This window comes from Gobius niger (assembly GCF_951799975.1).
Source record: "Gobius niger genome assembly, chromosome: 1".
NCBI lineage: Eukaryota > Metazoa > Chordata > Actinopteri > Gobiiformes > Gobiidae > Gobius > Gobius niger.
In genome coordinates, this window is record NC_136852.1 from 9,347,851 (window position 1) to 9,372,360 (window position 24,510).

Consider the following 24,510-nt stretch of genomic DNA (forward strand, 5'->3'; position numbering starts at 1 on the left):
GACTTGGAGCAAAATCCAGAAATGAATGTGGGACTTTAGCGCCCCCAACAGGACAGTGTTGTAATAAAGACTTTGGAATTGGAGTCAATTCCTTCTTTAACATCTTACCCCCCACTTTAACTGCATTTTCTCCAGTTCAGTTTTCCCAAATCTATAAACTTCTGCGACTGCGTAATGCCTCATTTGAAATCTAAGACCTACAGAACTGACTGTAACCTTTTTGTCACGCTGTGGCTGTTTTTATGTCACATTTAATCAACTTGTTATTGTTGCTTTTCTGGCACAGTTTTGTGGCTTTTTTCTCGCTCTTTTGTTGCTCTTCTGTTGCTTATTAATCTTTTTTTTTTTTTTTTTGCTTTTTAGCCACTTTTTTGTTGCATTTTCATCCACATTTTCATCGCTATTTTGACACTTTTTTCCAGAAGCTTTAAGATAAGTGTGAAGCTAAACTGGACAAAATATGCTCAGTTCAGGTGGGAGTTAAGAGGTTAAAACCATCCATAAAATTCTAGGCAAATTTGTAGCCAACCAGTGTGTTAAATCATTGTTCAGACACTAGGTGGCAACACAGTACAGCTATAGCATCTGAGCCAGAGTAGAGAAGAGTAGCCAGTCATTGTACTTTTACTGCTTACCATCATCTTTTTTATTTTATACTCAGGTAGAAACAAAAATTAGGACTGGGTTTGGTTGAGCTGAGGATGTTTTGCTTCTATTCACAGAAGCGTCTTCTATGCCTTCGTTGTCAGAATGTGAATCTGACCACAAGAGCATAGAAGAAACTCAACCAAACCCAGTCCAGCTTCATGACGATGCATTAATAAAAGGGCAACAGTCATCGATCAGGAAATATCTATTATAAAGAGATGATTATTTTGGTGATGTAGGTTTAGCACACTGCAGCAAATACTGTGTGACTCAGAGCTTTGACTGTCACTTGAGCACATCGAAGCTCACAAATGCTTTTCCACAAGGATCAGGCTCATTACGACAGAATTAAGCACATTCTTCAGGTTAAAAGAGAGAAAAAAGGCCTTTCAGCAGTGGAGTTCTGACAGGGACACAGAGACATTTACATTTGAAAGACCTCCGGCAAACTCTCCCTTTGCATGTGTTTTACTGTTTTTCCCCTCCCTTGTGCGTGCAGACACAGACCTGCAGGATACAGCTGGTGATGTCCGAGGCGATCTTGGCGTGCGGCGTGTCCTCTGCGCTCTCCCCTTGCGGAGTGAGGTTATGCTCCAGACAGGACTCCCACAGGGCCACCAGAGCCGTGCTGTGCTTCTCTATGGAGCCCGTCTCCCTGATGGCCGAGGTGATGCGGGTGATGCAGATCTCCACCACGGCCTGGTCATTGTCGCTCGTCAAATAGTCCTGGCAGAAAAGATGAATGAGACTTGTTTTGGGAATCCAGTCATTTTCCTTGAGTATTTGTAGCATTTGAAACACAGCATGTGTGAGAGAATAACAGATTGCTTGCACTGTTGTCTAAAAACAGCACAAAAGTAAAAGTCCAAATTTTGTGTTGTAATGTCTGTGAGAGATAGAAATGTGTAGGGGCAGCAATAGAGATTTTGGTCCAGTACTGAATTTTATGTTTTGAAAATAATTTTGTAACTGTAACTTTAAAGGGACTTATGGAGTTTAAAAATGTTAGAATTAAGTATTTTCCTCCCCCTACATGTTTCAACAATGTCCTAAGGTGTAAAATTAGTCCAGACTTATTCACCACAACTGCCTCTAAAATCCTGCACCGTCACTCAAAAAGGTGTTAATTCGGGTCCGAAGTGCCGTCATGCACGAGCTTAATATAGAGGCTGCAGTTACATGCATGACCTGTGGTGGCAGTAGTGAGTATAAAATGGCTAACTTGCATCTAGCCCCTTTAAATGCCCGATAAAGGCCTTTCACGATTACAAAATTTGAAGTTCGATATATCAAGGCAGGAATGTATCGCGATATTATTGAAGACCTTTTAATGCCTCTGAAACTAAAGCTTAACAATGATAGAACAAGTGTTGTTCAAAAAGTACTTAATCTTAAAATATCCTACAATAAACATGAAATACAAACACAACAAGGAAAAATGCAAACAAATGCACAGATGATAAATATTGAGCCAAACATAGCCACAGACATCACACACCCACTGTACAGCCCACTCCCCTCAGGTCGCTGTCTTCAACCTGGACGTCTAATTTCACCTACCTCCAGCTAATGATCGCGTCTGCCAGGGTCACACCTCCATCTCAGCCTATCAGCACAGAGCCACACCTTCATCGCAGCCAATCTACTTCCCAGCTGTGCTGCGACCCTCCTCTTCCCCTTCACCGCCTCTTCTATCAGTGGCTTCACCCTGCTACATCCTTCACCGTTCTCCTGTACCACCACCAGTGTCCAGGCTCCCGAACGCTACTCTACCCATCCATACTAACTATAATCCATATATAGATATCTACTGCCGGGGTCTGATTGCCAAAGTATTCATGAAATGTCTTTCTAATCGCTGATTTTGTCTCTGAGTCTATTCAGGTTGAAATAAAGCACAGTCCAGTTTTGTACCTAAATTAGGTGCACAAACTGGTAATAATATTCTTTTAAATCAGTTACTCATGATGACTCATTGTTTCTTTTATTTCTCACTGTGCACTGTTGAATGTGACGCTGCTCCACAACAACAGATTAGAAAAAGTATTATTATTCATCATCCAATCATTGCCTCATCTCCAGCCTCACTTCCTTCATAGCTAACCGACACGGCAGCCAAGTCTCAGCCAATCATTGCCCAGAATACTACATTTAAGCCCCCTCATCCACTTCTGACCCTCCTCAACCCCATCATCACCTGGCCTCACCTCTGCTGCTCCTCAGTGTTCTTTCCCACTCACCTCTGGCCTCATCCTTTACCACCAGCAGAGTCTCCGGGGAGTCTGGACATCTACTACACACTTATCATTGTGCTCATGAATTTACTCATAGTTCAATCGGGGACCAAAGCACCAAATAAGATTCATATTCAAGATTCCACTGCACCATTAAACAGCACCTTGCTCTAAAGAGTGTGAACGTTGAAGACAAACAAACTCACGGCGGAGCAGGAGATGGCTTTAATCTGGTCCAGAGCTTGAGACAGACAGTCCTCGATGTCCACGTCCTCCAAAGAGAAGAGGTCCCCGGCTCTGGACAGGTCTCTCTGGCCCAACACCAGACTGAACAACTGGTGCATCCTCGGCCCTCGGCGCCCCTCAGCCCCCTTCACTGCGGCTGGACAGGCCTGGTGCAGAGAATGAGGCGGATTCATTATTCTCAACAAGTATTAACAGTAACTTTCTAGTCAAAAGCATTTTTACATCTTAGGTCCAGGATGCAGCTCACAGTGTTTTCTTCATCCGTCAGAGGCCTGTATCATCGGCCCATGAGAGCAGGACATAATCTTGGGGTGAGGATGATCCACTATAAACAAACAGAAGAAAAATAATATCATAATTAAGTAAATATCTATAACATACACAATATAAACATAAGGCTTGTCCACATGAGCCGTCTGTCGCCACTCTCCTACTTACGCTTTGAACTGCAGTATGTAAGACTGTTGTGTTTGTGTTTAGAGGGACATGGTTCAGCAACAATGATCTGGACAGTGCCCATTTGACTGGTTTCGGGCTGTCATGATAACTACTTTATCAACTTCAGTAAATGACAGATAAACAACTTATTTTTCCGCTCAACATTTATCATCTGTACATTGATTTGCATCCTTTTTTATGCAATACTTATTCAAAGTAAGTTGTGTTTTATTATTGAAGTAATGCGGGATATCCAAAGACCAAGTACTTTTCAAGCCAATAGTATGTTTCTGTGGCATTAAAAGGTCTTCAAATATTTTCCCATCTCAATGCTTCGAACTTCAAATGTTGTTAACGTGACTGGCCTGGACTGGCTTTACTGTGGCAGAGTGGACTGGATTATCTCAGAGAAGTTTGATTCCCACCAGGGCGGGGCCTTTCTGTGTGGAGTTTGCATGTTCTCCCCGTGTCTGTGTAGGTTTCCTCCAGGTACTCCGGTTTCCCCTACCACTAAAAACATGTGCAATAGGTGAATCCTCCAGCCAGGTGATTCAAACCATCATCCTGGCTCCACATCATGGAGATGGGTCCCCGGGCGCGGCACTGCCGTCGACCACTGCTCCTTACGGGTTGCCTCAGTGGCATCAAAGGAGGGGTTAAATGCAGAGGACAAGTTTCCCTACGGGGACAATAAAGTATACAAACAAACAAACAAACAAGGGAGAAGACTGCAAGACTCAAATGACTAAAAGAAGCTTAACTCTCCCTTTCCCTCCATCTGCTTGCCCCTAATAAAGATATACACACAGGAATAGAAACTGTATTTTGACTAACCATTGCTCTTCTTATCTACTGTAAGGTCTTGAGAACAATGCAAGTTAGACATACATTGGCATGACATCTGGAAAGCTAAACAAAGCTTTGAAATAGCTATAGCACAAGAGGCAGAGAAGGCCAGTTTTTGGCTGTGGCTGCAGAGGAACGACAAAGTCTGGGGACCAAGAAGCCACTGATGTGACCTCTGAGCCGAGCTGCAGGGGGCGGCAGGGAGACGTCCCTCTCTGCTGCCCCACCATCCTGAGATGTTCTGGTGATTAAAGGAGCAAGACATCAGTGAAGGCCCAGCTGAAGACCGTGCAGCTGGCTCCTGGCACTGGTGGAAGTGTGACAGGCATTTACACCTGCCTGTCAGAAAACCCATATACCATTTCTTTCTGACTACAATGAATGAAAGATGGAGCCCCTACATTTTAATTTATCAGTTGTGGTCCAAACTTCTCACTACTTTTCCAGAAGCACTTTCTCACAACCTTACTGACACGTTATTGTGAATATGACCAACCAGCCAGTTAGCTCATGGTCAATAAAAAGCTTCATACTTAAATTCACAGCTTACAGTGCTATATATTCACAAATGTCTGCTTTTACTCAGGGAACAAGATTCCCTCGACCACTAGTAAAAAACACAGGGCCTATGATGTACTATGAATGGAGATAGTGTTGTGCAAATTCAGATGTTAACCATTCACCTGCCATTATCGCTTTTCCTGTGAACCTTATTTAAACATTAAAGCATTAACACTTCGAGAACCACTGGAGCAAGAGAGCAGATTTGTACACAGAACAAAACACTGGCTTTCCCACTGACTATGCTGTAAAGGCGTTTTACTGAGTCGTGTTCCTTGCAGGGCTTGGATTTACTCCACTTTCCACCACTGTGCAACTTTCTCCTCATGCCAATCGCCTCGTCTATTCTCTTACAATCAGTCGTCATCTCTAAAGGGCACAAAGTGAAGTACTTGCAAAAGCGTTATCTCCACTGCCAGGCTGCCAGGACACCGGAGCAGGAATTCTTTTACTTTCCAACACAAAAGGAAACAACCATGAACACGGGAGTAAAAAAGGAAAAGGCCACACACGGTATAAATCTATTGCTCCAGTGCGGTGGCAGCAGCGTGGGCACGGCTATAAACCGTCCCGCGTAAAAATGGCCGTCTATAATTAATTCATGACATCCAAATCTACAAGCACTCAGACGGCACACACCAGCGAAGCCAAAGCTCTCAACAACAAGCAGTGGTCCCTTCATTTTTATCAGCAAATTCCTAGATCAAGATCACTTCATGACTAAACCGGGTAGAGAAAAGGTCTGACCAGATCTAAATTACACTGAGTTACATGTAAACCAGGTCTAAACCAGATAAACAGAAGATAGGTTTATTAAAAGTGACGTATCGCAGCTGATCTCCATGGTAGCGCAGGACAGACAGCTTTTCATAGACAGAAACTGATAAGTATCTATGTCTAAAAGTTTGAAACTGCATAATTAATCAAAATAGCTTTTTTTTGGCCAGCAGCACTTCCATACACACTGAAAGTTTCAAAGATTTACCCGACATCTTTCAGTCAGCAGAAGGCTTTTCACGCTGCATTGTGTTAGGCCTGTGAGCTAATCCCAGTTGCTCGTCATTCGTTACCATTTTAGGCATAATACTTCATGCTTTTTGATGTGTCTGCTGCATTTTGTGCAGTACCTCGTGGTTGGAGTAATTCCCTGTTGCCTCTTTGTGGCATTAAAAATGGATAGATTAGCACTCACAAAAAACGATTGCAAACATATGTATTTGATATTGTAAAATGGGTAAATGGTAGGGCAGGGCGACATGGCTTAAAATCTATATCACGATATAAAAAAATAAATATCACGATAACGATATATTTGACAATATAATTGACAATGGAGATGCGGTATTTGAACAAAAGCTTTTTGTTATATCTAGTGTATTTCTAAATAACCTTTAAAAGGACTACACAGAGTTTAAAAATGTTAAAACTAAGTATCTTCAGCCTCCTACATGTTCCAGCCATGTCCTAATGTGTTGAATGAGCTCAGACCTGTTCACCACAACTGCCTCTAAAAAGGTGTTAATTCGGGTCTGAAGTGCCGTCATGCACAAGCTTAATATAGAAGCTGCAGTTACGCATAAGACCTGGGGTGGCAGTAGTGAGCATAAAATGACTAACTTGCATCTAGCCCCTTTAAAAACCAATGGGGAAGATTAATTCCGTGATATTTGATTCTTTTTTTTTTTTTTTCTACGGCATAATAATTTCCACGCAAATATGATGTACAGTCAGTGTTTTTGCTGCTCTGATGGAGTTGAGCGTAACATAATTTAGATCGTGTCCACAACGATAAAAAAATGTATATCGCGATAACGTTGTGTGATAAGATATGGCCCACCCCTAGTAAATGCTCTCAACTTATATAGCACTTTTCTACCTTCATCAGGCCCAAAGCGCTTCATAATAAAGGAACGAGTCACCCATTCACTCTCTCATTCATACACCAAGATACTGGAGGCAAGGCGGATACTGGAGGCAAGGCGGGTGAAGTGTCTTGCCCAAGGACACGATGACAATGTGCATCAGGAGCTGGGATTGGAAGTGCAGTGTTATCTATTATCTTTGTGCATCAAGCGTTTGACAATGACTACATTTTGATTATTTGCATGTGCTTTAGGTAGTTCAGTGCTTTTGATAGTGATACTTCACAATAAAGCTAATTGAGAATGTGATTCATCCAAGCCTACCTTATCTCTCTTTATTTAGATATTAATTTAGTTTTTGTTTAGTTTCTTTCAGTTAGGTTTATTGCCAAATTATAGTTTTTGTTGCATGTTTAATGCATGTGCAAACAGCAAGGATAAAGCCTGTTATCAGGACGCTTTTGGGGCATTTTTTAACTGGTAAGTCTGAATTATCTCCTAAATCCAGGTTTCTGCAGGGCGTTAAAAAGCACTGCACCGAGTGGCCTTATTAAAAAGCATTAAATTGGATTCAAACTGACATTCAATCTTAATTTCTTGGACATTTATAACATTGTTCAATACTTTGTACGGGATAAGCTAATGCAAAATCCACAATGATGGTCTAAAACATAATGAGTTGCAGTTTTGGTTGATACTGACCACATGTTTTGCTCAACATTTGCCCATTTTGTCCAATTCTCCTTCACTCTGTTTGATTGCCAATTTTTTTCTGTGTTTGTGGCATTAAAATATAGTACACATGGGCATTAGCAAGCATTACATTTGACTTTCTTCTGCCAGTATAAATAACAAACTCAGGTTCACCAGTATAATCCAAAGTGTCAGTCTGTGTCACTGAGTTGTTGTATGTTCATGTCATTCAAACAAACTAACGGTGCGCACTCCACTGGTCACAGATCCTGAGGAATTCCAGCGTTAAACCATCCGCTAGTTACTATTAATCACCGGGCTGCGGCTCACTGACCTCAGGAATGCAGCTTAAAGATACACACATCAGTGAACTCCCGTCATTTCCTGAACTCCTATTGTCATTATTATGATTTTTGATTCATATTCATACTAAATACAAAACATACTGAACATTTATGTCACTCTTTAGTCTTAGTCTCTAGGACGGTGGGTTTGGATGATCCATATATTCAGCTTTACCTAAATGTGACAGCACTGACTCCGGAATCGGATTACATGGATGTTGTGGTAGTTTCACAAGCGAGTAGTAACTTCAATATCTGTACTTTTTGGCGTAGTTTTACCACGCAGTACTATTAATCACTTACCCCCCGCCTGACCCGAGTTTGGCATTAGCCAAATCTAAAAGCCTTTCTGAAAAAGTGTCAAAATAGCAACACAAATCTGTGACGAAAACACAACTACAAAGCTGTGAAAAAGCGACAAAAAGTGAGGAAAAATATCCCTTTGGATGAGTTTTGCAGGTCGTAGCTTTCAAATGAGGTGTTACTCTGGCCTATAAGCTGTAACCTTTTAGATTTGAGTAAATTCGTACTTTGAGACCGTGTCTCAGACAAAATTGACCTGTGGAGTCCCCCAGGGGTCAATCTTGGGACCCCTTTTATTCAACTTGTACATGCTTCCAATGGGTCAGCTAATAAACAGCAACAATGTGTCGTACCACAACAATGCAAATGACACTCAAATCTACGTGTCACTGAGGGGTCTCCTGGTGGTTCCCAGAGTCAGGACTAAACACGGTGAGGCTGCGTTTCAGTTTCATGCAGCTAAAATCTGGAACATGAGGATGTGAGACAGGCCTCAACTCTGACAATGTTCAAATCCAGGCTGAAAACAGTTCTTTTTGCCCATGCGTATGACAACTGAGAGTATTTTATCTGCACTCTTTTTTAACTGTGATGTTGATGTTTTTAATGAGTTTATCTGTTTTCTTGTAATTTTATGCAACTGTGAAGCGCTTTGAATTGCCTTGTGTATGAATTGTGCTCTACAAATAAACTTGCCTTGCCTAAAACTGAGCTGCACTTGGTTAAGGTGGGGGTTAAGGGTTAACTTCTTCTCAAATAATATTGCATCATATCAATATTAACAGCATTGTGTTATCATAAGGAAGAAAGTTTGCCTTTTTTGTTGTTAACTTGTTACTTTGATCAGGAATTTTGTCATTATTTTATGTTCAGTCTGGCATTTTACATCAACACAAACGTTTCCTCTGTGCTCAAGTAGTATTTTCAGCATTGGAGAAAAACTATTTCTACTCACTCTACTCACTTCTGGTCAGTTTGCGTTTGGGGGCAACGTGAGGACAATGTGGCTGCAGGTTCAGTGCCGTTGCTGTCTTTGCTCCGCCCCTGAGTCCGACACAGTCCTGAAGAACACAGTGAGCCTTTTGTACGAGCTGTAAGACACAGCCCCTCCCCTGCCTGCGCCCCTCTCTCTTTCTGTGGCCCTCTCTCTTTCTGTGGCCCTCTCTCTTTCTGTGGCCCTCTCTCTTTCTGTGGCCCTCTGCTCTGCTCTGCTCACTCAGCCCGGTCTGTGCGTGAAACAAGCACCTGCTCTGCTCCAACACGTCACTCACAAACTCAGGAAGCAGCAACTGAAATCCCTCTCTCTGGACATTCCTCAACACACCGTGGTCAGAAAGTGAGACCAGTATCTCTCTCCTGTTCTATACCAGGGCTTCAGGAAATAAAATAGTACAGAAAAGATTTCTTTGAAATTTAAGATGATGTTAGTACAGATTATAAATACATCCAGGGGCAAAAAGTAATACAATTAACTTTTAAGAGCAGGTTTGCATAGGTCGATAGAGCTTTTGTTTTGTTTTCACAGGACAATAATTTAACTGAAGTAGTTGTATTTTGTAAATTGCAACCAATAAATTGAATTTCTTTGTCATTTCATTTTCATTTCTTATCTCCAGGTTCAGAGACAGAATCTTTACACAAAACACACAGAATCAGTCACCTACACAAAAACAGTAACCTAAAAGTGCTGCACAATGTCTACTGCACAGTGAAAAAGTTCATTGTTTCTGCATATCCACAAATAAAACAATGCAAACTCAGGATGAGCTGGATAGTTTGTGAGTCTTGGTGGGGGAAACTAGACAGGACACCCACCCAGACAGACACAGGGACAGCATACAATATCGGGCTGGACAATTCATTGAAATTCATCTTAATCACAATCTCTACTTTGGTCAAGCTCAATAATCGTCATGGGACTTTATAATTGTCAAGTTTACGGCCCTTTCTGTGGCAGAAACAGAACCTAGTTTTGGAAATTGAATGAGACGATGGAATATCTTTGCTTTAAATGAAACTGGAGGAAAACATTTATTTTTGTCTGAGCTCAGATTTTGTATAAAGGGTCTGAGAACATGAACATGAATTGATTTTTAGTATGAAATCATATAATAAAAAATTGAGATTGATCAATATGAGAATAAATCATGATTCATTCTTGGGCCATACTTCTTTGTGAGCCGAGCAGATGATCCTACTGTACTTTTACAGGAAATGCTCTCTCTCAACCATGACAATCAGTCTATGCAGAGAGAAAGTCTGCCCTGATGAAGACAAACAACAGGAAAGGTTGAAACACGTTGGTGATGCCCCATTCATCTTAATAAAAGACTTTGAACTAGTCAGAAGTACCTCCGATCTTCAGTTTCTTTTTTCATGCTAAGCAGTGTCATCTTTTTGGATTCAAGTTCTTTTCCGTTTTGACTTACAGCTCTGAAACAAGCCTCTGACAATGCTGTTGTGTTATGATGCCATTACATTTGTAAATCTGCAATATTATTCTGCTGTTTTTCTTCCAGATGCCTTTACATGCAACTAACTCAACCCTATTGTGACCTAGAAATAGAGTTAATGTACACTCTAAAGACTTTATTGTTATTACATTATCACTGTATTATGTAGAAGAAAGCCAAACTGTTTTGTCATCAGAATGGGTGAAGTTTTGTAAAGAGAAACATGTTTAATTGATGATTTGAACATATTGCAGCAGTCTAGCTACAACTGTGCTGTTTAAAGTTTAACACAGCGGTCGTCTCGGATAAAGACAGAATGGGAAATGGAGGCAAAAGAGAGACAGACCAGCCCGTCTCTGTGGGCCTTTTCCAGACGCCACAAAGCACTGCCTCAGACAGAGACTGACAGTCGTGACTTTGACATTTGTCCCTTTGGAAGAAACCACAGAAGAGCAGCTATGAACCAAAAGCATCACAGCAAACACATAAGAACACACTGGGGGGGCTTTGTGGACTGCTACTTTTGTCTCATGTTGCTGAGAAACTCTGTGTTGTACGACTTTAGACTAAAATCACTTGTTCACAAATAAAGGCTGTTGCTAAAATAATTGTAGCGTTGTGTCCCATTTTCTGCTTGTAACAAATGTGTATTTATCAGATTTATCAGAAATAGCATGCCGCCTGAGGAGATGGCCTTATTCTTCTGTGTGTGTTCCAGGCACAAGTGCGAGGAGGGAGCAGCAGAGAGAAAAAGTGTCGTACTACTGCAATCACTCAACCAAACAACTCATTATTCCCCGATTCTTCAGTTCAAGACTTCAGAGCATCTAAGCTGGAGTGGCATTAAGTTAAGACGGAGCAGCAAATTGCAATTTTCGCACATGATAATAGAACGGAAAGTGATAGAGATGTATTTTTTGTGTCGGAAACTAGAGATTTCAATCTTTCAAACTAGTCCATCCTGGTCTTTGAACATGTTCTCAAGACCTTACAGTAGATAAAAAGAGCAATAGTCAAAAATACAGTTTCTATTCCTGTGTGTATATCTTTATTAGGGGCTAGCAGATGGAGGGAAACGGAGAGTTTAGCTTCTTTTAGTCATTTGAATCTTGCACGGACCAGGAGTCAGCAGTTTTCTCCCTTGAATGTCTAAATATTCACATCAGAAGTTGAGGTTCCCCTTTCTAAAACTGTTGTGCGCATGTTTAATTTTTGAGGTGTTGAGGATTTATTCTTCTGCCAAGGGCACAAAGGGACGGACCTGACTGGTGTTGGTGTTTTCAACAAATAACCCCCACTTATTATGGAGAGTCTAAAACAATAAATGAACATAAACATGTGGGGTCTTCAAGGTTGTGTGGAGTTTGCATGTTCTCCCCGTGTCTGCGAAGGATTCCTGTGGTTTCCCCTACCACTAAAAACATGTACAATAGGCCAGGATGAATGAGAGTTTGGTTGAGAGTGCAAGTGTGGGACGACAGATGGAAATTAGCCCGTTTACACGCATGAGACCCATGTATGTTCATTAACATGCACTGTCCCGACAAAATAAACCAATAACTAACAAGATGGAACAGGAACAGTTGCTTTTCGTGATAAAATCAGAATTTCATAGACTTTGCTGTGAAAAATGATCCATCATTCGCCCACTATTATCTTATGGGAGCTTCAGTCACAGATCCAGACTTGAAGAAGCTACATGGTTTGTAGAAAAACTATGCTTTGAATCAAGTGAAATCAGCTGTTTTTGGCTGTAAATGTTAAAGTTTTCCTTCAATTAAAGGAATAGGCCACCGTTTTTACATACTGAGATATGTTCTTACCTTAGCTTTGACGAGTTCTTTAGGACCTGTCTGATCTTCACCCGTGCCTTCAGTCACGTAAACACAGCGCAGACGGCGTTAGCATTTAGCCTCTCCCTCTCTCCTCTATAGCTCCAAAACAGGTCAAGATAGAAGCTACCAAGCTCTTCCACGTTTTCCCTATTTAAATATGGTTACGTGAAGTGTTACACTACAAAGTATAATTACACAAAATTAAACAATGTGGATTTTCTAAGCGGATAAAAGGGGGGACTATATTGTAAGGCGTAATAATACCAGGAGTAGTTTGGCATCCGCACAGTAAAGTGAAGATTACTGCGCAGTAAAGTGAAGATTACTGCGCGGATTTCGAACTACTCCTGGTATTAGTACGCCTTACAATATAGTTCCCCCTTTTATCCGCTTAGAAAATCCACATTGTTTAATTTTGTGTAATTATACTTTGTAGTGTAACACTTCACGTAACCATATTTAAATAGGGAAAACGTGGAAGAGCTTGGTAGCTTCTATCTTGACCTGTTTTGGAGCTATAGTGGAGAGAGGGAGAGTTTACGTGACTGAAGGCACGGGTGAAGACCAGACAGGTCCTAAAGAACTCGTCAAAGCTAAAGTAACAACATATCTCAGTATGTAAAAACGGTCCTTTAAAGCCCAGCAGATATTGTGATACTTCTTCACATTTGCAGTGGGAGGAAATAGTAAGTGCACCATTTGGAATTTCGCACATTTCTGCCTAAATTGGTTATAAAATGTGGTCTGATCTTTGTGAAAATCATAAGACTGAATAAAATCGTCTGCCTAAACTAATACCACCCAAACATTTACATTTATCATATTTCACTAGGCAGAAATGTGAGAAATTCCAAACGGTGTACTTACTTTTCCTCCCACTGTAGGTGTATTCATGATAAAGTTGTGCCCTGTGAAGATTCCTCGCGATTACCACCGAAATGCACTGCTTTAAGTGTGCGCATGAAAGCAGCACAGGCGTTATCACAACGGATAATGATTAATGCGCATAAACTTGACACGGCGCGCGCCCTTTCCCGGGACATCGCCATCTGTCTCGCGGCAGATGACCTTGAAGGAGAGCCCCCTCTGCTCCGTGTGATACGAGGCGCAGCCAGGAGAAAATGCCCAGATCAAAAAATGTGAGCAGTGCAAGTGAACGCGCCGCGGCTCTGCCTCTCGCGCATTCCGCTGTGTTTACACTCAAACACGGGACACAGGGCACGGGGAGCAGCGGGGGGGACGGACACACCGCCTGCCTGGACCCACAGCAGGTGGAACAGGGGGTCTGGCTTTAAACAAACTATACAAACACATGACTTAAAACCAATTCAATCCATATTTTAATACATTTACACTGAACTGCGTAAAATCACCACCAAGTGAAGTCTAGACTGATATTGTAGTGCATAAAAAAGCGCAGTCAACCGCGTTTCCTCTTCATCCTTTCACTCCTTATGAGCTTATTCCATGTTTGTGTCCAGTCATATGTCCTGATCCATTCAAGTTTCGCGACATCTAAGGAATGTGGTTGGTATTCGTGCTCGGGGCAGCGAGTTTTCAGCGCTACACGGCCAAAGATATGAGACTATTATAGACGAGACACGACAGAGCCTCGGTTCTGTGTCGGGAATCTTACCTCGGCGCTGTGGGTCGAAGGCGCGCGGACAGGCTGCGTGTCAGTCGTAGCCCCCACATCCAGCAACACCCAGCACAACATAACATTGCACATGCACAGCTTCAAGTTCCCCCCGGAGCAGCGAGCATCTCCCACCAGACTCTCGCAGCCTGACGGAGCGAGCGCCATCGTGCGGCCAGACGAGAGCACGCGCCGAGCAACAGGTGCGTAATGGATGGATAATTAACCTCTTGAAACGAGTTTTCCGGTTTGACTTGAACCACATCTAAAAGCATTCGTGAATAAAGCGTCAGAATAGCGACAAAAAACAGACGTAAATGAGGATGTAAACGCAGAAAAAAAGAAAGAAAGAAAAAAGCCTCCCTTTTTGTTGCATTTTTGTCGCTTTTTCATCCCTTTTTGTCGCCGATTTTGTCGCTTTTTTTGTCACTTGTTTTATCGTTTTTTCATCCCTTTTTGTTGCTTTTTTTGTCACTTTTTCATCCTTTTTTGTCGCCTATTTTGTCGCTTTTTTGTCCCTTGTTTTATTGTTTTTTCATCCCTTTTTGTTGCTTTTTTGTCGCTTTTTCATCCATTTTTGTCGCCTATTTTGTCGCTTTTTTGTCCCTTGTTTTATCGTTTTTTCATCCCTTTTTGTTGCTTTTTTGTCGCTTTTTCATCCATTTTTGTTGCCTGTTTTGTCGCTTTTTCATCCATTTTTGTTGCCTGTTTTGTCGCTTTTTTGTCGCCTGTTTTGATTTTTTTTTTTTGTCGAAAAAGCGACAAAACAAGTGACGAAAAAGCGTCAAAACAGGCGACAAAAATGGATGAAAAGGCGACACAAAAGCAACAAAAAGGGATGAAAAAACGATAAAACAAGTGACAAAAAAGCGTCAAAACAGGCAACAAAAAGGGATGAAAAAAGCAACAAAACAGATGACAAAAAATATGACCCAAAAAGTGACGACAAAGCGAGGAAAAAGCTTAGATCAGTTTTGCAGGTCTTAGCTTTCAAATTAGGCGTTACACTGACCTAGAGGTTGTAGCCTTTAAGATTTAGGTAAAGCTGAACTGGAGAAAATGTCCTCCGTTAGCACGTGAAGAGAGCTCCAAAATGAAGAAAAAACAATCTCCAGTGTTAGCGTTTCACAAGGTTTGCTAAGGTCATGTACCTTTGTGACCCCTTTAGCATGAGGGCAATGTTTGTCCAGTTTAGCTTGTTGTAATGTGGTTTGGCTACTTTTATGCAAACATTTCATTCATTCATTCATTCATTCATTCATTCATTCAAGAAGACGCAGAATCATGTTCCATAGTATTGAAATTAAACAGAAAAATTATGCTAATAAAATTCTTATTCTTATGTCGCTTCTTTATTTTTTAGTCTATGCTTTAAACCCACTGGAAGAATGAGCTTAACTTTTTTTTCTACTATTATTATTATAATATTTATTTATTTATTTCTGCCATTGACTTTGATAACGTACCTTGTTTGTAAAAAACAAAAAAAGAAAAAAGAAAAAAATTGGTTTGGCTCTTGATGCACTTCCGGTAATCGAGCACTAGGTGGGGGTGTTTATTTCTCACATTTTGTTGACAAATAAAGGCGTGTTTTAACAAATAGCCGATACACTTGTCTTTTTGGCTCGTGAAACATTAATTAATCTGCAATGTAATGAAAGAACACGTTACGCGCGTTTCGTCCCAAAAAGTGTCCGTACAGGCTTTTATTTTGAAAGTCAAACCGGATGCGCCCTCTATATTTTGGCGGATGTGTGAGGGGGCAAAAATCAGAAATCGGGAAGAGGAGGAAAAGCATCTATGGAGACTTGAAGCGATGCGCGAGGGTAACTCTTTGGGATGGATATAATTTCATGGATACGCGCGAAGATGAGAAAGGACATACACGCGCAAACCAGCAAGTCAACCAGCAACCATGTAGCTTGTTCAGGTAAAACGCGTCGGACAGCTCAAATAAATAAATAACAGCGCTAGTATGTGTGGTCAACAATCATTGTTATGCTAGTAATGCTACATACAAGACCAGTTGCAGTAAATAATATTGCTATGGAAATTTCCCATTTGCCTAAAAAGTGACAGTTTTACCAATACACTTTGTCTTTGCTCATATCTATTCTCTATAGACGAAAGTTAGCGTGATTAGCAAAGTAATATTCATCTCTAACTAGGAATGTCACGATTTAAAATATTCGATTATTGTGAAAATATTGCGATTTTACGATAATTCACGATAATCGGCCTAAAAATGAAATGACTGATATCTTTAGTTTTTGTATTTAAAGTGTTTTTTATGCTCGAACTTGTAAACTATAAACACTCACTGTTTCTAAAAAATATAAAAGGGTTTAACCTCTTAACCCCCACCTGAACCGAGCACCTTTTTGTCCAGTTTGGCTTTACCCAAATCTAAAAGCTAAAAGTGTCAAATAGCAACAAAAATGAGACGAAAACAGGGATGAAAACGCAAGAAAAGAGCGACAAAAATGCGCCGAAAAAGTGTCAAAAATGTGTGTCGACAATGCATAAATAAGCCAGAATAGAGCTACAGGTCTTAGCTTTCAAATGAGGCATTACTCTCAAATGAGGTATTTCAATTCCACAGTTACCATGGAGATCCGCCATCTTTGCAGCTGTTAGCATACATTACCATTGCCTAACATTAGCTATAAACAGTATAAAATGTGGAGAAAAAAAGCCGTGGAACAACTCTGTTTTAATGTGAATAAAAACTCCAGGATGGATGCTTCATCTGCCTGAACTTTACATTGTCTTGTTTATCGTTTTGTTTCATCGCTTAAATGTTTGGTGCAGCAGCCCTGTGAGGCAACTCCTGTTGTAATATTGGGCCATAGAAAAAAAAAAATTTGATTAAATTCTGGAGCGACTCCTTCTGCTTTGCTCAACTATTGGTGAGTTTACGCACTGTTCGTGAGCGGCGGCAAGTACATCAGCGCGAGAAATTTCACCTCACCTAAATAATAGATAGATGTTTGTACTTAAGTTATATTCATCTGGAGAATGACATGACTCATCGCATGAAATCAATAAATCAAAACTTATTTATAGAGGACTTTTCAAATGTGTGCTTTTACAGATTAAAAACAACACCCTGTCCCCCCACCCACCCAGCCAGCCACAATACAATGCAATATTCTTTCAGTATATAACTTTCAGGGTTGGAATATTTGTGATCAATTGTGTTTGGAGCTAAATTGGCAAGTTGAACCCTTCATTGTCTTTATCTTCGGTTTCTCTTCCCTCCCTTCATGTTCCTCCACAATGTGCAACGTGTCCCACTTTTACTCACTTCTTGAAGCTGCCACCCTAAAAGAAACTCAAAAACAAGAAAACTCATTGTCATGTTTTCTGCCCTACGTAAAGATACAGGAATGGCCTTTTCTGTAAAATACGGATACTCGATTGTAAACCAGCTAACACACTCCTCACTCACACAAAAAACCGCAAACATCTGCACGCTTTGAAACTTCCTGCCTTTGTTTCCTCAGGTTCCGGATAACATAGGAGCAGGCTGTATCTGGTCGGTGCTGGTCAGCCTGCTATGGCCACTGCACGTTTCCCCGGAAAGACTTCACATGAGTCTAACTGGACGGCTCCTGTAGCGGGCGAACCGCTGTGCGAGAACGGGACGCCATGGATCCTGTATCTGCTGGAGGAGTGCGTGGAGAACATGTGGGAGTATCTCAGTGTCGTGATTGGACTCGTTTCCATGTTCTGTTTTCTGCTTTCCACGCTGCCGTAAGTGCACTGACCGTGGGCTCCTCGCACGTTGATAACAGACGAGGTCAGGCTCAATATGTTGCCAAAATATCAGTATTGCAGTATGAGCTGACACAATATTCATATCACAAGAGGCCAAATTAATGTGTAGCAAACCTCAGAACATTTCTCACATCAGAGTCACTGTGTGTCCCAACAGTTCACACAAAAGTAGAGGCTCAAGATAAACTATATCTCAAGAAAAAAATAGGGCACATTTCAATTGTCTATGTCAGTGATTCCCAAAGTGGGGGTCGCCAGATGATTTCAAGATGAAACAAAAATAAAAATGGTACTTTTTTTGGTATATTTTTGAGTGTAAAGCAACCTATAATTTGTGAATTCCACTCAATTATTCAATATAAGCAGTTTAAATGCATCTTAACTTCATTTTAATTAATTAATTATTTTTTCTGCCCTAAAGTAGCATCAGAGGCAATAACTTTATACAACAGGGGTCCCGAGTTGTTTTAGTGTCAATTTTGGGGGTCCCAGCCAAAAAAGTTTTTGGAACCCCTGGTCTATGTTACTTGTTAAACACGCTACCTTCAAAATTCATCAGCCAAGTGGCAGAGGGGACAAAAGAGTAAAAAAAGGTACATAAAAACGACATCTAGAAGGTATGAGCTATAATTCCGTGGACAGAGCATTGAGAGGCTGACATTTAGCCTTCTTCAGCACCTGCTAAAGAACAAAGAGCTTAAGTCTTAGTACTTTCTTGAACCAGCCAACAAATGAAAAAGGTAAGAGGCTCTATGAAACAGCAGTAAAAGTTGCAGAGGATCCTTTTATATACATTAAATGTACGCAGTTTCATTAAAAGATAGATTCTCTACTGTTGTCAATCAGCCACAGCCGTCCTGGGGCAGACTGTCCATTTACCACTTGGCTGTATAATGTCTTCATATCCTGAGCTCTTAATATGTCAGTGCCCTCTGCTGGACACGTGTGGAACTCTTTCCTTTTTTTTATTTTTATTTAATGCCCCCTAGTGGCTAGAATGAGCATTCTGGTTATTCTTTAAAAAATCATAACTCCGCACAGGAATGGGCTAGAGACTTACTTTTTTTTACATACTGTGGATTTTATGCTCTACAGGGCAGGGGCCGGATTAAATCATCTCATCGTATGTTTGACACCTCTGCTCTAAAGAATTTGGATGCTACAAATATAGTAGGAAAGTTGGACTACAGCATTTTAATTTAGTGGCTTCCCCTTTCATTGTTTGCAATAAGAAAAAAAATCAGATATAGGGCCTTTAACCAAGAACCTATTCTTCGGAGTGGCTCGGTAAAGTCGAGTTTTAGTCATGGTTATATTAATTAAGTTCACTTTTCACTTTGTTTTAGTCCTGATTTAGTTTTTTTAAGTCTCGTTATGACACATTTTCTAATCTCTCGCATCAGGCAGGTGTACGTGGCCTATCGCAACGGCAGAGTGGAGGAGGCCATGTCTTTTGGCTTTCTCTTTTTCCTCTTCAGTGGAGACCTGTCCAACTTTGCAGGCTGCTACCTCACCAGTCAGCTCCCCATTCAGGTAAGCAAGTCATCTGTACATGCTGATTATAATACGCATGAAAAACAAACCTTGATGTCTGCAGGTCGTTGCTGTGATTTTCTACATCTTCACTGACCTGATCCTCATGTCTCAGTTTTTCTACTACAAAATGAAAAACAGCTCCAGCAAAAGTAAGCACCGCGTCTCTAGATCATAGACTGTAGAAAATAATGGACGTCTTATGCTCACTCCTCCCCGTTTACCAGAATGACCACGGCCGTGGGGCAATTCATGGCGGATTTACAGGCTCCCCCTCCCCAGCTCTGACGAAGCATGTTCCTAAAAAGGACATACGGGCGGGATTTTCACCGTAGACTCGGCCCTTGCGTGACGTGTAGCTCGCGCTGCTCCAATGCTAACAGTCCGAGCCTCGTTAAATACGAGATTTCAAAAAATCATATTACGAAAACCAGCCTGGTTTCATATATTGTTATTAACCCAGCGTGATCTCAGGAGGAAGATCTAGCCTAGTCTAGCGTTGAAACAATTGAAACCAGGCTTTAAAGTAGTTTTTAACGTGTCTAAAGTCCAATGCTTTTCAATGGGGGCCTAGCGGCGATATGGAGGTACTGCAGCAACGGCGGAGCAATGGCGGCCCCCACGTTTGTGGTCAAAAAGCAGGGCAGCCAGCGGCCATTGCTCTAGATGTGTCTGAGTGTGAGTCCTGTTATTAATCTTATTATGTCTTTAGAAAATCCATTGCTGAAGTGGCTTTGCTTCATTTGGTGCGGTGCTGGGACTTTTCTCCTCTTCACTTTGCCCAAAATATTCATCGACAGTGGCTCAACTGTCTCTGCTCAGGTTGGTAGATAATGTTCACTCATGTGCGAGGCTCCAAGGCAGCTTTGCTTGATATGCTTTTGCCTTTTTTCTTTTACAGGTTCCAAATACCACCAAGGAATCCATGAAGCTTGCTGGCTTTATATGTGGATATTTAGCAACAGTTTTCTACCTCTTGTCACGGTTTCCCCAGCTGTATAAAAATGTATGTCAAAATCAATGTTATTTTCTTGACTGTAGGACAAATAGAGTTGCTCGTCATATAATTAGAATAGCATTAAGAAGTTCATTTATTTCTGTAATTCAACTTAAAATGTGAAACTAATATATGATATAGACTCATTACATGCAAACAAGCTGAGCCATAATAAACATTTGCGTATAATGAGTCACATCATATCATATATTAGTTGAATTAAGTTGAATAACAGAAGTGAATGCACTTTTTCATGATATTCTATTTACATGACGAGCACCTGTAGTTCAATATTAGCACACAATAACCAAAGAAGCCGCTCAACATTGCAATGTCATTGAGATCTTGTGCAGACACAGCCTAAAACAAAATTTCATGGTAAATCAAAATCAAACAAAGTCAAAAATGTGCAAAAAAAAAAGTTCCTTTTCATCTTGATTTCCATAATTCATTTCACTTTTAGCCTTGTTGTAGTCCTGATTTGTTTTTTATTGTTTCAACACAATTTGATGGGGGGGAATTGTATAAATTTACGGGAACGGACTGTGTTGAAATGGTTTGGATCACAATAATATCATTATCGCAACGTTTAAGACCACGACTGTCATCTCTATTAAAGGTGCATTATGCAACTTTAAAAAAGAAAAAAGTTGATATTTGTGCGTATTTGACCTTGTCGTGACCCAGCGGCTGTATGAGTGGTTAGTATAGCACCTCTACTTTCCGTCACAGTGGTCTCTCGGACACTCCAGGATCAATTGTTTTGTCGGTTTTCTGGTGAGAGGCTCCGTCAGCAGTGAAACCCTTCCAAAAAATTGATCCTGGAGCGTCCTAGAGACCACAGTGATGGAAAGTAAAGGTGCCATGCTGACCATTGCGTCACTACGAGGTCAAATACGCACAAATATCCCTTTTTTTCTCACATAAAAAGTTGCATAATGCACCTTTAAAGATGAACAATGTCCTATTAGTACTTGCATATATAATTTATTGAGAAATATTGAACACATTTACAATAGTTTTTATTTGCCTCTTTTTTACTAAGAAGTTTTAAGATTTGGGTAAAACTGGAGAAAATGTGTGTTGGTTAAAGAGGTTAAAATCTCTCTTTTCCTGTGTTGTAGTTCCGGCGACAGTCCACAGAGGGCACATCTTACCTCTTGTTTGCCCTGGCGATGATGGGCAATGGGACGTACGGGCTGAGCGTGATGCTCGTTCTGCCCGCTCTGAAGGGCTCCAAACGAGCCTTCGTCGTCAACCACCTGGCCTGGCTCATCGGCAGCCTGGGAGTCCTCATACTCGACTTCTTTGTATCCTTGAAAAACACTGTACCTTTTAATTATTCTCTTTTTTTTTTTTTTTGGTAGGAACAGTGTTTCTCAACCAGAGATATGGGGGCCTCTATACATGAGCACTTACTAGGCGGTACAAATAAAAGTGAATTTCAATTAGGCTTTTCTGTAAAAGGTTTGCATTGAGTATTTGAGCTTCATGTTGAACACCACATGCCATGGATTGCTTACAAAGAGTGTAGTTGATCATTTTGTTAAAGAATTGGCAGAATAATCGAGGTGGGGGGTACTTGGAGAATAAATAAACGACTCGAGTACACGAGACAGCAAAGGTTGCGAACAACTGGTTTTGAAGATGATGTGCAGAATTTAAATATCAAGTCACTAGTAATACTGGTAAACAGATCGAAAAGAGCTGATTCCATAGTTTAAAGCAGTACTAAGTAACTTCTTTACCTTAATAAATCCTTTTCCTTGTCCCTCTGGGGGTAATACAAGTGTTAATGGGATGATTGGGGGGTCTTTCATCTCCCCTGGTGTCTCTGGCCAGAAAACCACACTTGCAACTTTGCTGCCTTTGGGTCGGAGCACCAATACACAATAATAGAATCACGATGAAGAAGCTAACAGGCTGACGGGCAAAGCTAACTGTGGGCTAGTGCCATTTTAACAGTATTTAGAGCCTAGTTTGAGTGAAAAAAAAATGTTTCCATTGTGTCATTGGATGCATAATATCCCTCTCTCCATTTGTCTGTCAGCGTAGTATTTTCTCTCACAGACAATAAGTTAAAAAACTGCTACGACACCTGCAGTTGCGCTTATCACCTCTAGGGGCAAGAGTTACTTACTGCTACTTACTGCTTTAATGGTTTATTTTACAGTTAATTCTCTGTTGACCACCACTTAAACTTATAGGGCTAGAATCTTGAGTAATACTTGTAGAAGTTGACCTCTTTACCCCCACCTGAACCGAGTGCATTTTCTCCAGTTCAGCTTTACCCAAATCTAAAGGCTTCTAAAGGCTACAGCCTATAGACCAGTGTAACGCCTCAACTACATAACTGAAAAGTTGAATCCTCACGTTGTCGTCACTTTTTTGCTGCTTTTTCGTCCGTTTTTTGTCGCCTGTTCATCCTCATCTACGTCTCGTTTATGTTGCTATTTTGACTCTTTTTCAAGAAGCTTTTAGATTTGGGTAAAGTCGAACTGGAGAGAATGTGCTCGGTTCAAGCGGGGGTTAAGAGTTTAAACAATCTAGTGTACATCCTTGACTTCAGGGCAAAAATACTTGTTCTAAAGGCAGATGTTTTTAAACTTACCTAATGATATTTCAAGCAATGATACACTTATTTCAAGGTAATTCTTTCAGGGTAATTTGTCATATGATGATTAAAAAAGTCAAATATGTCGCTGTTCTCCTTAACTGACTGTTATTTCAGGTCACGGCTCAGTTCATCATGTACAGGAAGAACTCCGCGTCTAAAACCCTCGTACTGACCAGCACCACAGAGGTCGAGCCTCTTCTGCGCGAGGACGAGGAGCAGTCGGGAGTGTAGGACGATTCACACAAAGCGTTACAATCAAATGCTCACAGACATTGTTTCTTTACCCCACGGAGCACTTGTGATTCGGTTTCAGATTGAATGACTGTAATTGTGTTTGCCATTAGGGAGCATCGGACAAACATTGAGCAAAAAAAAAAAAAAAAAAGCTTTATTCCAGATGTTTTTGGTTTTAGAACAGAGCAAAGCTTCAAGACAGAGCACAGTGCCTGGTTTGTGTGTTGCCCAATTGGAGTAATTTGGTGCAGAGTGGTGCAAGCACAGTTCGGCGGAGGTGGGTATTGCCAAAACAGCTCATAAAAGGAGAGTAACGTTGTTTTTAATCAATTTTACTCAAGTAGATGTAAAAAGCAGTGACCCATATTTTAAATAAGGGAAAAAAGTAATGGTGAAAAGGCTGTTTGAGCGTAAAATCTGACATTTCCATTTAATGCGCCAAAACAATAGTGAAAAGAAACACTTCATATGATAATATACAAGAAAGGTGGTACTAAAACTCATGAAAGTGGGCATATCATGCTTGTGAGGATTAGAAATAGCCTCAAAAGACATTATTTTGGGTACCTCAGGATTTATATTCTATGTTTTATACTTTGAAATTATGTATCTAAGAATAGGAGGATTGTTATTATGAGATACAGGCTAGAGCTGGTGAAGACTTTGACTGGGGCTCCTCCTGCTGGCAGCTGTAGGAATAACTTATTAAAAAACTAACTTTCGGGTTTGATTTACGGCCTAAATTTCCGAACCAAAATAATGTTGGAATTATTAAAAAATGTTAACAAGTTGACCACAGTTTTCGGTTTTAACAATTACGCAAATGTTTCCAGGAAGTGCAGAACGAAGTGCTATTTAACAGCTTTGGCCAAGGATTTTTCAGAACTGCGTCAAGGTAGTGAAATTCCTCTCCAGGTATGTCTTTGACAAGGAAATGTTGGTTTTGAAACTAAAAAGCACCAAAAAAATATACTTTGCTTGATATGTGAACTTAAAAGAAGAACCAAGTAACTTGTTTACCTTAATAAATACTTTTCATAGTCCCTCTGGGGGAATAGAATCCCGAAGAAGAAGCTAACAGGCTATCGGGGCAAAACTAACTACGGGCTAGCGCCACTTTAGCAGTGTTTACAGCCAAGATTAAGTGAAAAAAACTATCTCCAATTGGATGTACAATATCCCTCTCTCCCTTTGTCATTTCTGTCTGCGTAGTATTTACTCTCACGGACAATTAATGAGTAAAAAACTGC

General features: G+C 40.7%; 2 protein-coding genes across 3 annotated transcripts in view; one reads left to right on the forward strand and one right to left on the reverse strand.

The window, feature by feature from the left end:
* Window positions 1–14,196, reverse strand: part of veph1 (ventricular zone expressed PH domain-containing 1) — an 89,314-nt gene extending 75,118 nt beyond the window's left edge. For both annotated transcript variants that reach the window (XM_079573963.1, XM_079573962.1), the window contains exons 1-4: window positions 14,100–14,196; window positions 3,351–3,453; window positions 3,089–3,274; window positions 1,156–1,374 (exon numbers count right to left, since the gene is read on the reverse strand). In XM_079573963.1, the coding sequence (XP_079430089.1) occupies window positions 1,156–1,374; window positions 3,089–3,226 (357 nt within the window). In that variant the 5' untranslated portion in view covers window positions 3,227–3,274; window positions 3,351–3,453; window positions 14,100–14,196. The remainder of the gene's footprint in view (window positions 1–1,155; window positions 1,375–3,088; window positions 3,275–3,350; window positions 3,454–14,099) is intronic.
* A 1,660-nt stretch (window positions 14,197–15,856) lies between these two features.
* LOC306976816 (lysosomal amino acid transporter 1 homolog) lies at window positions 15,857–23,618 on the forward strand. The gene is made up of 8 exons (XM_079574909.1): window positions 15,857–16,029; window positions 17,606–17,855; window positions 19,283–19,412; window positions 19,477–19,564; window positions 20,125–20,234; window positions 20,314–20,418; window positions 21,534–21,719; window positions 23,141–23,618. Exons 2-8 carry the CDS (start codon window positions 17,659–17,661, stop codon window positions 23,255–23,257), a joined length of 933 nt encoding a protein of 310 aa, XP_079431035.1. The 5' UTR covers window positions 15,857–16,029; window positions 17,606–17,658; the 3' UTR covers window positions 23,258–23,618.
* The last annotated feature ends 892 nt before the right edge of the window (window positions 23,619–24,510 follow it).